Source organism: Protopterus annectens, chromosome 8.part0 (assembly GCF_019279795.1).
Source record: "Protopterus annectens isolate FY-2018-M chromosome 8.part0, PAN1.0, whole genome shotgun sequence".
Taxonomy (NCBI): Eukaryota; Metazoa; Chordata; order Ceratodontiformes; family Protopteridae; genus Protopterus; species Protopterus annectens.
The window spans coordinates 819,457,689-819,472,457 of NC_056741.1; the positions used below are offsets into that span (position 1 = coordinate 819,457,689).

General features: G+C 39.7%; 1 protein-coding gene across 2 annotated transcripts in view; it reads right to left on the minus strand.

Moving 5' to 3' along the window:
* SLC38A5 (solute carrier family 38 member 5) overlaps nt 1–14,769 on the minus strand; it is a 776,684-nt gene that overhangs the window by 564,738 nt on the left and 197,177 nt on the right. For both annotated transcript variants that reach the window (XM_044080289.1, XM_044080288.1), the window contains one exon: nt 3,457–3,937. In XM_044080289.1, coding sequence (XP_043936224.1) covers nt 3,457–3,554 — 98 coding nt within the window. In that variant the 5' untranslated portion in view covers nt 3,555–3,937. The remainder of the gene's footprint in view (nt 1–3,456; nt 3,938–14,769) is intronic.

Consider the following 14,769-nt stretch of genomic DNA (forward strand, 5'->3'; position numbering starts at 1 on the left):
CTGTCTCTTGCCTAGGCCTCTTATCAGGAGGGGGATGGGAACCCCTGATCAAAGTAATTAGGTCTTCGGCCATTTTAAGCATCTGTTTTTTAAGCATGGAAGTCTGAGTAGGAGAATGCTGTACTTGTTCCTTTATCTTTAGAGCTGCTTTAGTCTTTGTCTTTGAAGCTGAAGAAGTTTAACGTATATCTGTGTAGGTCTGAAGACACCCTCAGAAGCAGATGCCTGCTCAGCGGCTCCGGACCCATCTGAGGGAATGATTTCTGAGTGTCCAATACCTTGAGTTTCCATAGGCCCAGTCGGCTCCACATGGGAGTCGGAAGCGGCCTGTGGCTCTGAGGTAGTGGGTGCCAGGGGCTGCAAAAGCGCCTCACTGAGAACCGGCGACTGGCCTAAGGCCTCGTTGTCGGTTTTGGACCTCGGTTGCCTATCCTTTTCCTTGTCCTTGCGTTTTTTGTAAACTCCGGTCGTCGGCTGTTCCAACGGCATTATATAATTAAATCTTCGGCCAAAGTAATGAAATGCAAAATTGAACCGACGCTTAATAATTGCGTTGGTTAAATCTAGCACAACACCGACAGCTAGCAACATTGTGGTCAGGGCCTAGGCAAGGAATACAGTAAGAGTGAAAATCCTTATGAGGTATTTGCTTCCCACAAGAAATACAATTGTTAACGTTTTCTGACATCGGTCTGGAGCAAGAAAAAAGTTTCCCCAATGGGGTATTTAGCTTTAATGAAGACTTCGGTTCTGAAATTCGGATTTGAAAATCTCAGGAGTCGGCCGACCGGCACTTGCGAACTGCTTTTGCTTTGGGCACCGCACGGCAAGAAAGACTGAAGAAAATGGCGTCAGCTGCATCTTTTATACTCCGGGTGGACTGACGTCAGGGAAGAGGCGACAGCAACCGACGCCGGACCAGGACTTTGGAATTCAGGCCGACTGCGGGTAGCCTGCCAGCAGGATAACCCAAGAGTAATGACTGCAACAGTGAAACACAATGAACATCCCTTTGTGATGAGGAGTGCCATGTAGAAGGATTTCCTGACTACTGTGGCGATGTGATTATCAAAGAAGAACTACTGTCCACCTGTGTCCCAAGGTCTCATCACACTTTCAGTGTTAAATAGACCACCACCTATGTGGTAGCTCATGGGTACAGAGTTTTTACCAAAGGGGATGACAGTGCACTTTTTTGGCATTGAGCTTGAGGCCATGGCTTTGACACCAGGCATCTGTCTCAGTGAGGCCCTTTTGTAGGATGCCCACATCGTTAGGAGTTTCAGTTATGGCTCCTAGTTTGCAGTCATCTGTGAACTTCGTTAGCCAAAGACCTTCTGTGTTAGCCTGTACTTCAGAAAAGTAGATACCAAACAGGAGAGGACCCAGGACTGAACCCTGTGGTACTCCACTTGTCACTGGTCTGAAGTCGGATTTGGAGTCTGCTACTTTCACAGTGTGGGTTCTGTCAGTGAGCCGGTTGGCAACCCATCTTGTGACATAGGGATTTATACCTAGTTTAGTGAGTTTATCTATAATTCCAGCATGGGGGATGGTGTCAAAAGTCTTGGCGAGATCTACATAGGTTGTGTGAACCACCTTACCCTCGTCTACGGCTTTGGTGACTGCTTCAGAGAAGTCAGTCAGGTTTAGGAGACATAATCTGCCTTTTACAAACCAGAACTGGGTGGGGTCCAGAGTTTTTAGAGATTACCAATGTCTTTGTTTATAAGTTCCATGATGATACGTTCCATGGCCTTGCAGACCAGGCTCATTAGGCTAATGGGGTGGTAGTTCCCTGGGTCCGCGGTGGCTCCCCCTTTGTGGAGTGGGATAATTGTTGCTGTGGCCATTTCAGTGGGCACAAAGCCTGAGGTGAGGCTATGATTGAACATGGTGCTTAGTTAGGGTGCCAGTTCATTCTGTAGTTCATGTAGAATGCAGCCTGGGATGTTGTCAGGTCCCATGGATGCTGTGTTCTTGGCTTTGGAGAGTGTGGTTTTTACCTGTGCAGCTGTGATTACAGGAACTTTGCATTCTTCTGGTACAGAGATGGGCCCTTTGGGGAGGGGGGGTAAAATTAGCACTGAACCTATCTGCCAGGATGTTGGCAATATCAGTTGGTTCTGTATATTTAGTGCCATTTTGCTGTAACTCAGAGCAGATCTGAGTGTTGCCATTGAGATTCTTGACATAATTATAGAATGCTCGGGTCTATATTAGAAGACCAAAGATGCACTCTTTCAAATGCGCCTTGGTCGAACTGAAAAGGCTGAAAACGAAAAAATATTGAAGTGCTGTTAAGCGAATTCTTTCCCTGGGAAAGAATTCGCTTGGCCGCTTCAGTACTTTGCTGTTTTCAGCACTGTAGTGTGGTCTCGGAGTTGGTATATTTAAGTAGGGGGGTGTGGGGGTGCAGCCCCCACATGGGGGGTGTGGGGGTGAAGCCCCCCACTTAATGTAATGTTTATAATTGATTTTTATTTATTTTTTTGTTGGAACAGCGATTTATTTTCCATTGGAAAAAAATCGCTGTTTTGACACTTCGACATTGTAAGCTTTCACTTACATAAAGTCGATTAAACACCGTTCGCTTTTTTAAGCGTTCGGTGATTTAATATAGACCCAAATGCTTTGTGGTCGTCTTTAGAATCAGTGGCGATTTTGTTTTCATAACTAGCTTTGGAGGATTATATGAGGGATCTCAGCTTCTTACTGAGGATGACCAGGGAGTTCTTCCAGTCATGGGATTTTACTCTTTTTTTGCAACAGTTTCTTTCTTCTATTGTAGAGTTTGTTTATGGCAGGAGACCACCAGATTTGGCTTCCTTTTTTTGGAGGATAGCATCTTGGTTCTGTTAGGGATAGCACGATCCATGCACTCGTGTAAGTGCTTATAAAGTGCATTTGTGTAGGATTCAGCAGTCATACCTCTATCGTCTGTCTGCATGGGTGTCGTGAAGTTTGCCACTTCTGTCTTAAGAAGTGCAAAGTTGGCTTTGGAGAATTTTTTTACGGTGATTTCCCTAATGGGGGGTGGGGGCAGGATGTGGATGTCTAGGATGATTAGCTTGTGGTTGGATCTGACCAACGAGGAATTGACCTGGTGTTGAACTCCGGTTGCCCATGTTGATAATGACCAAGTCTAGGATATTGCTGCCCCTGGTGGGGGTGTGGATAAGTTGATCCAAGGAGTTGTAATTTATGAATTCCAGAAAATGTTGAGCAAAAGAGTTGGTACATGAGTAGTTTTCCCAGTTAATGGGAAGTGCTAGGTTTGAAAAGAGATTTACAATACTGGCAACTAAACATTTCTTTAATTGGAAATAAATATTATTGAAGTAGATCATCTGATAAAATAACAAGACAACACCCGGTACTGTGAGTATTAAAACTTTCCTTATTTAAGGAGGGATTTTTCACGTTGAATTAGACCTTGTTCTGCATTCTACTTACCCATCGTCCAAGGTTCCTTTATCAGCACTCAGATCCCCTGGTAGAGTCCCATTAACACTCACTTCTGATTCCATTTTGGAAAGTTTCTGTAACTCCATTGTAGCAAAGCAGAGATGATGCAGTCAAATACAACAAAAGTTAGGAAATATACTGTAGGTCACACAAGGATGTCCTTATGTTAACATATAGAATGTTCTTCCAGGGATCAGTCTGCAACCAGAGCAGGTGCTTAATGAAAGGCTCTTTCTATGACAGAATTCACTGTAGTATGTAGAAAACGGTATAGTTCCAAGTCGGAAAGACAGGTCTTTTTTCTTTAGGAAGTCACAGTAAATCCATGAGGTGAAAAGACACAGCTGTAAGGTCCAGATGGTGCTTGCAAACCAGGAAAGAAGCAAAATTATCAATACAAGCTTACTGATGAGATAAATTATCACACTTCTCATGTGGCTTGTTGTTCTTAGCTGTATTTAATGAATGCCTAAAAAAAAATCAAAAATAAAATATTTAAAAAATGGTCTTTAGCTCATTACAATTTTGTGAGAGCCACAGAAAAGGAAACTTTTGTGCTAAACAGGAAGATTTTGCAAAATACTTTAAATACTTTATTGCAGGTGGACAACCACTGTACAAACATTGCATACACACACACCCATAAACATATCAGTAATGAAACAACACTTTTTGTACATTGTGGCATTAGTTCTTTTAGCGTTGCAGTCTTCTGATAATGGTGTAGCACTGTTATTTAACCCACTTGCCCCACATGCTACAGCAGTGGTGTGGAAGGTTGACTTCTCTTTCTGCAGAGTACATAAAAAAACCTAGATACCCTTTATTTAGTCGAGTGTCATGCAACTCAACAAGGTGTCAACTGACCTGTATGAGTGTCCTTCGTCAAAATTTTCAGAGAAAGGCTATTTGATACTGTTATAATAACCCCAAAGCCCATTATACAATGCAAGTTAAAAAAATGTCAAAGGATTGCATAGAATCCTAAACTATAAATGAAATAGTTTCAGGATTGGACAATCTGTTAAAAGAATTGTGGCAGGCATACTTCCCCCTACAGCAAATGTGTAGTTGTGTGTCTGCCTGTACACAAGTACACTCTACAGCTATAGCTGGTGAAGTTTCTTCATGGTTTTCTTCCAAATAACAAATTACAACTGACAGTGAGGTACATAAAAGAAAGTTGTAGAAAATTGTGAAACATAAGTAGTTAATATTTGGAGAGAAGTGAACTCTTGAGGTCTGTCAAGGCCATGCTACTAGTTCTGGGATTTGTTGATGTTAAAGACATTATGGCATAAACATTAAGTAAACTGGCGACATAAGCAAAGAGGTGTGTACTTGTACATATATTATTAATACATGTAAAAATACATGATTATATCAGCTATGGTCAACAAAACAACAATGAACACCAAATGGTCGAAGACAATTGCCTGACTCCAAATTAAATCAACCTCACAAATAACTAAACCAAAAAAATACCAAATATATTTAAACACACACACACTCGCACACACACATACACATACACACACACAATATTCTCAAAACAGTCATTTTTGTATTCTTCCTGCACACCATCACCAACAGAAATAAAAATACCATCTCCTAGGCCACACTAACTTGAAGAAAGGAGAAATTTCTCTGAAGGCACAAATCATTACTGGTGCACAATTAAACTGCAAGCAAAACATTATGGATGGGAGGTTGGCCTAATGGTCAAGGTAGTCACCTTACAGACACAAGGTGCAGGGTTTGATTCTCACATGGGGTAATTGGCTAGGCTTAAAATGACCACAAGGGCAGTTAGCCTAGTACTAATCTACAAACCTATGAACCTATTAGGAATGCAAACCCACTACCCTCAACAACTCTACAACATGTTCAGCATTATTGTTAGTCTCTCAGTTCCTCATCTGCACATACTCTGCAGAGTATCTACTTGTCTGTGTACCTATACAGATATATATATATATATATATATATATATATATATATATATATATACACATATTATATATAAATATATAGATATAGATATATATATAGAGATATAGATACACATACACACACACACACTCATATAGGATGGAGATGCGGCAGCACAGGCTGTCTTACAAAACCTTTGACAGAACAACAACAAGAAAAGGAAATATACAAGAAAAGGGAACATGCTGTGGTATTAATTAGGAAATGGAATAATGAGAAAATATGTAGGGAATTACAGGTTAAGAAAGGAAGCAACTTGATGGTTCATACTTATTTTCTCTTCTGTTTTAACCCCCCCCCCTTCTATGGGGTTCAAGCTGATACCCCACAAATTCTTAAAAAATCTCTTAGGTTCTGTTTAATAACTTTCCAGTAGAAGATACACTTGTGCTGCATAATTTCCTATTCTAATATTGACTATTTTGTCACTACTTTCTTATTATACGACATCCTAAATGTGTTCCATAATGCTACTGTATCTTTAGACTTGGCTCAAGTGTTCTGTCAGATGCCATTTTTCACATTTCTTTTATAAATATTTACCCTAAAGTTTCAACATTTCCCTCACTGAATTACCATTTCTCTCATTTATCCAGACCTTTTAATTTTCATTTGATTAATCTGTAACCTTACCATTTCTAAAATGTTCAAAGCTCTGTTAGACCATTCCCTGTTTTAACAGATAATATCAAATCATCTGTATACTTCATAATTCTTGGATATTTGTATATATTTCACTAAGTCATGCCTCTATTTAAACAATGTTTTATCCTCTTAAATACCCATTTATGCATAAAGCAAGTACAAGGGGCCTCTTGTGATATTCCTGTTTTATTCATTGCTTCGCTGACACCACCTCTTCCCATATAGACACTGATCATGGAAATGGTACTGGAAGTTGCTTAAATATTCTGTAGCCTCCACCTAAATGTAGCTGTCAGGCCTTATTGTTTCACAGACAACCATAAAGCAGTTTGTTTGATCCTAATTGAAGTGTATATAACATCCATGGAAACTATTAATCCTTAATAGCCATATCCTCTAACAATCTTTATAAATTCCTTTAATACCCACAAATTTCCTCATTTTAACTAGGAATTATTGAAAGCAGGATATCAGTATGATACACCCCAAAGGTAAAAACCTGAATCTCTGAGCTACTGTACTTATTATATGCATATGCAATGTAAATATACCATTAGCCATACCCTTCTGAAAAATGATTTCAGTAGTCTGTGACCCAAAAATTATTTAATTCCAATAGGGTTCCTTACCTTTTATATCACTGCCGACAAAGAATATCCTCATACCAATATGCTTTCTCCAGTATGATAAGCTTTCCATCTTAAACCACACTACCTCCCTATTTAATAAACATCATCCACCTACTTATTATTTATATATTACCTTCTTTTTTTCCCATCAGTCCTATTCTCTGCTCGTATTAATTCATTGTATGTTATGCTTCACATTAATATCCACTCTTCCTTGACGTGTTATTATCAAACATAAAGCTTTTCTTTTACACTATCTAAACTTCAACTTCCTGAACTGTGTCTGTTTACTTTACCTGTTTCTTACAGTATAATCTCACTTTGGCTGTCAAGCACTTTAGTAACTACCATCTTCCTGGCTTCATTTTTCATAAAATCTGCACCAAGTGATATCAAGCTCCATCCTGGTTCCCCTTTCAGCACACGTGAAAGTGGTTCTTGCTTTAGCTGTATTTCCCCATTTCCTTCTATGTCTGTACTAACCTATTTCAGGCAGGCCTGCTGTCATCATCTTATTTTCTCTTCACAGAGTAAAGAACATGTATTTTCACAATTCATACTCTATCAGTTACATTTTCTTCATTTGTCATAAAATTCCTGAAACAGATCTCTTCAGATTTTACAGTTTCACTTGCACCTTACTTACTTGCTTACTTTTCATATTTAGTACAATGACATTTTTCTTTGCATCTCCTATCCACCAGTAACTCTACGTTTACTTAATCCTCTTCATCCTGTACTCCATCTTCATCCCTTATATTACTCATCTTCCTTTTTGTATAGCCTGATCAGTAATGTTCTGCAGAGCTACAAATCATACAGACCCTATTACAGTTGCCTCCAAAATGCTCCACGTCAACATTTTCTTGCATTTCCGCATGTAATGTTATGCAACTGATATCCAATTTGCCACAGCAAGTTTTACAGTTACCCCATATATTTTAGTACACTCCTGTCAGCTCCTCCATACATAACCCATACAGGAATATGGCAATCGAGTTCCTAAAAACATGTACTGCTTGTACATGCTAACTCCAAGGCCGCTGAACCACTGAGATGGGGGGACATTTGAAATCATGTAAAAAGTATAAAAATGATCACTTCTTTACTCTGAACTTGCACAGTCAGTTACAAAATTAGCATGAGCCTACACATTTTCTTCTTTTCAGACTCATGTAAGCAGGCATTTTCTTATCTGTTTCAGAACATAAGTAATATATCCTTTTCAGTCCAAAGTTAATAAACACTGTAATACACATGCTGCCAGTCACAGTAATCTAAATTTGTGCTGACATCTGATTTATTCAACTGTTCACTCATTCTCTGATTACCTGCTTTATGCATTTCAGGGGCATTTCAGGGCTGTGGGGGGAACTGGCTATCCTACACTCTGTGGGTGTGAGACAATGGAACTCTACTGCATGATTTACTACTCACAAACAACACAAGCGCCTCTGGGCAATTTGCAGGACTTAACAGTATGTCTTTGAAATGTGGGAGTAAAATGAAAAACACTGCAAAAACTTAACATAGTTTCATAGGAAGTACTAGACTAGTTGCCTTTGTGGGCCATTTTAAGCCTAGCCAGTTTCCCTTTTTGTGCTCAAATTAATCCATCCCATTTGATTAGACATTGGTGTTACCCATCCCATGGTCAATAATTAAATATTACTCCTAATAAGAATAACTGGGATCATAACACAGAAAGTCTGAGGGACTCATGCATGGAATATAGCAATTAGAGCAGCCTCTGTAGTAGTATGGGGGCAGTCATTGGGTAAATTTTCTGCTTCCCATCTATAGATCCAAGCTGCACTCAAATATGGACAGGGATGGCCTTTGTTTTATATCTGTTCTATAGTAGCAGTATTCACTGTGAGATATACCTGTCCCACTAAACCATTCTGTTGATGTTGCAGAAAAGGTTTAGATCCCTATACCGAGTATTTCTGATACCATTTGACTTGCTGATGTGCGGTAAATCCATCAGTAATTGGTTGGAGGATGCCTTGCCTGCCAGACATAGGTCACCTCTTAGCAGTCTGTAGGATACTGAGTATAGTGACAGTGCTTTGAGTCAGTCCATGTAAAACAAGTTGTTTAGGCCTTGTATCCTTTTATTAAGGGATCTGCATTGGGCACTCCACGTGTTGCATGAACAACAACAGACACATGCCAGAGGGGCCTAATAAGGGCTGAACAGTGTGTACATGGACACATAGTGGACATTCAGACACCACAAAGAAGGAGAAGGAACAATTGCCAAAAACCAAAATAAAGAATCAATTACTGTAAGGTGGCAATGCTGTTGCATCACTATGCTGTCCCTTATAGATGTTATTCTGCTCATAGTCTTCATCAATGCATACCATTCCAGAGAAACTCCTTTTCTTTCATTAGACTGATTCTTCAGTTACACTGAGTTTACGTCTGTCATCACATGTACAGCTTATTTTTCTCTACAGTCACTGTCTCTCTCTAGGCATGCTAATTCAGTACATTATCATATGTATACCCTGATCTTCAGTAGTCATACCCATCACATACTGCACAAGAGTGCTGTTACTACTTCCATGACTGCAGATTCCCATGCATTAAAATGACTGGATCACAGGAAATGTTTGTAGTATCCTGTCCTACAGAAAAGTGCCCACTTCTTTTAGGTCTAAGCACTTATTTGGACCCATCCAGCACATTGACTGCCACTTTCTGATGATTGATTTTGTCTGCAGTCCTTCCTCTTTTAATGGACTAAATCATGACTTTTTAGAATTTGTGAATCCATCTGTTTGGCGAGCTGACTCAGGGCACAGTTCTACAGACTGTACAGCTGCTCAGCCACTGCCACCTCTGTTGTTTCATGCTTAGGTGCTTTTACCATTCTGCTCAGTACAGGACAGATGTCCTTTTGTTTGATCACTGTGGCAGTACTGCTCAGTGTTGGGAAGTTTCCTGCTAAGGATAGCATATGTTTGATCAGCACACCAAAGCTTGTGTGTCTTCCTCTTTTGACATATGCACAGGAATATCTGCTACATAGCAGCTGTACCAATATGAAATTCTTCAGAATTTCCTTGCTGCCACACCAAAAATAAAGGCTATGTCTCTCAATCTGGTCTGTCAGCCGTGACATTTTCCTATCATTTGAACAAAAAAATATATCCTTGTTAAAGACCCTTTCTCTTTTGCTTTCACTGAACTTTGACTACTTTATGTGACATTTGCCTGTCAGCAAAGACAGGTAAATGTGACTGCTGTAGGCAGATTCCCTACAAAGGCAATAATTCCAAGTGTTTATTCTGCCTAGGTCCTTACCATAACTTTAGGGAGTGTTCCACTTGTAAATCCTTTTCTATCAGGAGTAATTTACGCTCTCTAAAAACATACTTAAAGAACCAAGAGACTTAAGGAGCTCACACAATTTTAAGATGGTCTCAAAGTTGTTTTCTCTTGGACATCCCTCAGCAGTCATGAAAGAAGCTCAAGACATCTAAACTTTCAAACATTTCTGTTGTCAGATCAGACCAAGACATCTCTGTAGAGGCTCATAATGAGCCTTCAGACCACCTGTTTCTGGCACTGTACCTACTGAGGTGACTATTCCAGACGTCAACAAGGAGTAGCTTGTAAGCACATTGCATACAACTGATCAGATGGCCTGCAAAGCTGTGAAGAGGAAACCTTGGCTGATAATTTCTGAGAGACTTTAGGGAATCCCACAGAAGCTCATTTCAGAGGACATCCCTGGTATACTTATTGAAGTTTGGCAGGAGTCTGCTCTCTTGCATTATTTCTGCATGTACTCCAAAAAAAAAAATAAAATGTAATTAAATAATGTCTTTCCTCTCCTTCTCCCTCTCTTCAGAAGAGGAAGAGGGATATATCTTCAGAGGAAGAAGATTCACATTCTCGTGTTGAATCTTTGGCTTACTCCTCTTGGACCCACTCACTTAAAAGATTTCATTCAGAGGGTGAGAATATCCTTTCTCCTGACTTTTCTTTGGAAGAACTGTTGTCTGGTGACACTGTTTTAATAATGATCCAGCTTGTTCACTTTGAGGGTAAGCAAGTATCTGATGTACAGAAGATATACTATGATTTATTAAGGATGGATGTTCCTAAGCCCTCATCCATCTTGCTTGTGATTGAAGATTTGCAGGATACTTGTCTACTTGTTTGGCGCCAGAGTCACAACTATCTGCTTCGAAGAAACCAGATAGGTTTTACATGGTACCATACTCTCACAAAATTCTGTACAAAAATCCTTCATCAGACCCTGCTGTGATTTCTGCTGAAACTGATAATTCAACTAAATTCTTACCCTCTATTAATGCCGTAGAGCCATGGATATGTACAGGAAGAAAGCGTATACTTCTGTTGCACTTTCCTTCCCTGTTTTAACTACTGAACGCATATGGCTAGGCATATTTTGTCTATTTTTGATAATAAGAACGTAATAATTTCTGAGTATCCTGATTCTGGTAATAAATCCTCTCTTTTTAGTCTTTAATTAACTCTGCTACTCTGGTAGAAAGACACTCAATAAAGTACAGAGATGATGCAACTTCCATAGCAGCAGCAATTGGGTCGGTCTTAAGAGGATATTTTTGGTTACATTTGCATTTCCTACCTGATGATGTCAAGGCAAAGTTGCTTGATACTTGCTTGGACAGAGACATTTTTTTTTGGTCAGCAACTGCTAAGATTTTCAAAAACCCATTAGAGAGAAGAAAAAGTATGCACGGTTTTAAACAACTACTTCTCTCTGTCACCTGTGCCAAAATTCCAGAGGAACTACCCCCTCAAAAGCAGGTTCCTTCTTTCACAAAGACCAAAAGTCTCAGCAAAAAAATAAAAACTTTCTCTAAAGAGAAATTGTAGAAAAAACCCAAAACAAGACTTCAAATGACCTAAAGGATCCTTTGCTGGCATGCCCTTAAAACTTATCACTACCATTCTCCCTGTCCCCCTCCACCTTGGCCACCCACCCCCAGTCTTTCATGGAAACTTTCTCAGTTCTTGTGTCTTTGGTGATAACTTCATGCAAAATGATTATCTGCATTACTCAGAAGGGCTATGAACTATCTTGGAATCTTCTTCCTCTCCCATCAGGAATTCCTCAAGCACCCCCTAAAGTTCCCACAGACTGCCTAGACCAATAACACTTGGTTTTGCCAGTCTTATAAGATGTGTACCATCAGATATCTGTGAAATTAATCCCTTACCACAAAAAAGACAGGGTTTTTTATTCAAGGGTCTTCCTTGTACTAAGGAAAGAGGACACATGGAAATCCATTTTGAACTTATTAGGTGTAAATATCTTTTTAAGAATTCCAACATTCATAATGTTATCTCTACAATCTCTTCTTCCTATGAGCATTCCTCAGTTCTTCCTGGTTGCTCTGGACCAAAAGGATGCCTATCTTCAAGTCTGCATTCATCAAGATCACAGAAAAGTCTTACGAGGGAATCACTTTCAATTTACTACTTTGTCCTTTGGTCTTTCTACTGCCTTAAGAGTATTCACAAAATGTCTAGCCCCTTTCATTGTGTTTTGTGGGCTACAGTGTATCCACATATACCTTTTTAGATGAGCCACTCACCCAGGCCCCCTTAAAAAAACAAACTTATAGACAATCTTCAGTTCACTATGGATATCTATGTCTTTGCTTAGGTTTTACCTTAAACCTAAAGAAATCAGTCCTCCAGCCTTCACAAGATCTAGTTTTCCTAGGATGCCAATGAAACACAGTTCGCATGATGGCATTCCTTTTTCAGGACAAAATATAGTTTCTGATTTCTTACTTCCAGTCTCTTCTTCCTTTAGAATTGACCCCAGCAAGAGAGATACTGAGATCCCAGAAGAAACCAAAGAAATGATACCATTTGTCACGACTCCACATGATGAAGATCTCTTGGTAACAAAGTCAGTCTGTCTGCAGCATTGCTACACTTTAAACTTCCTCTCTTGTCCGTCTTGAAAAAGGAATTCCTTTGGTGAATAAACCAGATATCACTCAAAGCATGGGTGCCCTTTCTGCTTCCTTCCCCCTTCAAAAAGTCTCCAGAGATGCTTCAGATGTGACCTGGAAAGCTTGTTCAGTGAGCACAAAGGCCATGGTTTATGGCCAACACAGGACAGAAACAAACATTTAAATATCAAGTAAAATGAAAGCTCTGATCCTGGTCTTTCAATTTCTTCATCACCTCTGGTCTCCAGGAACTCTTCGGGTCATAACACACAACATCACAGTCACATGGAATATCAACACACAAGGAGGAATGAAATCCTATCATTTGTGCAGGTTAGCCATGAGAGTACAAGAGATTGCTATCCAACACAATTTGTCCTTACAAGCAATATACATCCCAACAGAGAGGAAATTAGTGGCAAATTAATGATTAGATCCAAAGCAAACCCTCACAAATGAATGCTAAACCGAGGAAATTAGTGGCAAATTAATGATTAGATCCAAAGCAAACCCTCTCAAATGAATGCTAAACACAGAGGACTTCTTTCAGATTGTCCATCAGTGGGGGACTCCACAAACAGACCTATCTGTCTCATGCTTAAATAGACACCTTAGACTGTTATGCTCTAGAGTTACTATACTCAAGGGCAACACTAATTCTAAAAGTCCATCTGGAAGTCAGGAATGACAACCCAAAAATGCTGTTGGTTAACCCTTTTGGCTCTGACAACATTGGTTCTCCCCAGTAATTCATCTCACCAAGAATAATCACCACAAGTTACCACACAAATAGACAAAATGGCTTTCTCAGTCATCCAAACTTACAAAATCTAAACTTGACTGTTCGGATAATAGGCTTTGTTACCTGTGAAGCCCCCTTTTTTTTCCTGAGGATGTGCTATGGGTATTACAACAGGCTGGAAAACATGCAAACAAGAAAATCTTACATTTCCAAATACAAGAGCTTTTCAGTTTGGTGCCAAAAGAAAGGTTAGGAGCCGTATCAACTGGGTATCCTAATTGCCATTACATATTTCTGTCAGCTGCTTAACTCTTGACTGTCACACTCTTCTATGTAAAACACATTCATTGGACATTTCTGCCTATTTACTTGTCAGTCCACCTATGTGTTCATCATATTGAACACTAGTGCAGTAGCCTTTGCTATATAGCTTATTAGCCTGACAAGGATATAACAGCCAGACAGTTTCTTAAGCTTCAGGGCACCTTCCATGTACTCAAATAGGCAGTGGAGCTGAGATGCCTAAAAGCACATGTGTGAGTGCCAAGCCCTTCACAGCTGTCCTACTAATGAAGAGAGTGCTCCTATGTGGGCTTTCGAGGCACGATGGTTGGCTTGTGCTCTTCCATTGCTGGGCTTATACGTTACCTTTGGTGAAAAGAAAAATCCACATTTTAAATTTATTCTTAAAATGTATGTTCCTGGCTAGGAAAGTTGTTTTTTTTGTCTTTGAGTTTCTGTTTTAATGGACTGTCTTGAGACTTAAAAGGGAGGGCGCTTTTTTCTGTCACCTTAAAAGTAGTTAAAAAGCATTTTTTCTGTAAAGAAATAGTGTTTATTTTACTTTTACTGTGTTTTTTTATGAAAAAGTGAGTTTTTACAATTTAAATTTTTAACAGCTTGTGCTTTTTGTTTTCTCTATGAAAGAGGAACCATTTTTGGCTTGACAATGGAACAAACTGTGCTCACTGTCAGTCTTTCTTCCAGCCACAAAGAAAAAAAATTAAAGAAAACAGTCTTTGCCACCACAGCAGGCTAGCATTTTTCCTCACCTACAGGTAGGTGGTTGTGCTTTGGCCAAAGCTGTTTCCTCAGACTACTCATCTTTTACCCTGGATACCTCTGGTATAGTGCCTACACTACTATGGACTGGTGGTTTGCCTGTTCTCTGTGGCTGTTGGGGTCCCCACAGTGTGCAAGCAAGAGCCCACTCCCTGTTTAGTCAGAATGTTGTGCTCATCCCTGGGAAAGCTGTTGCTGCTATTAACAACTCTGCTGTCCCCATTTCTACTGTAAAAAAGAAAACTAAACTTGTATCTGC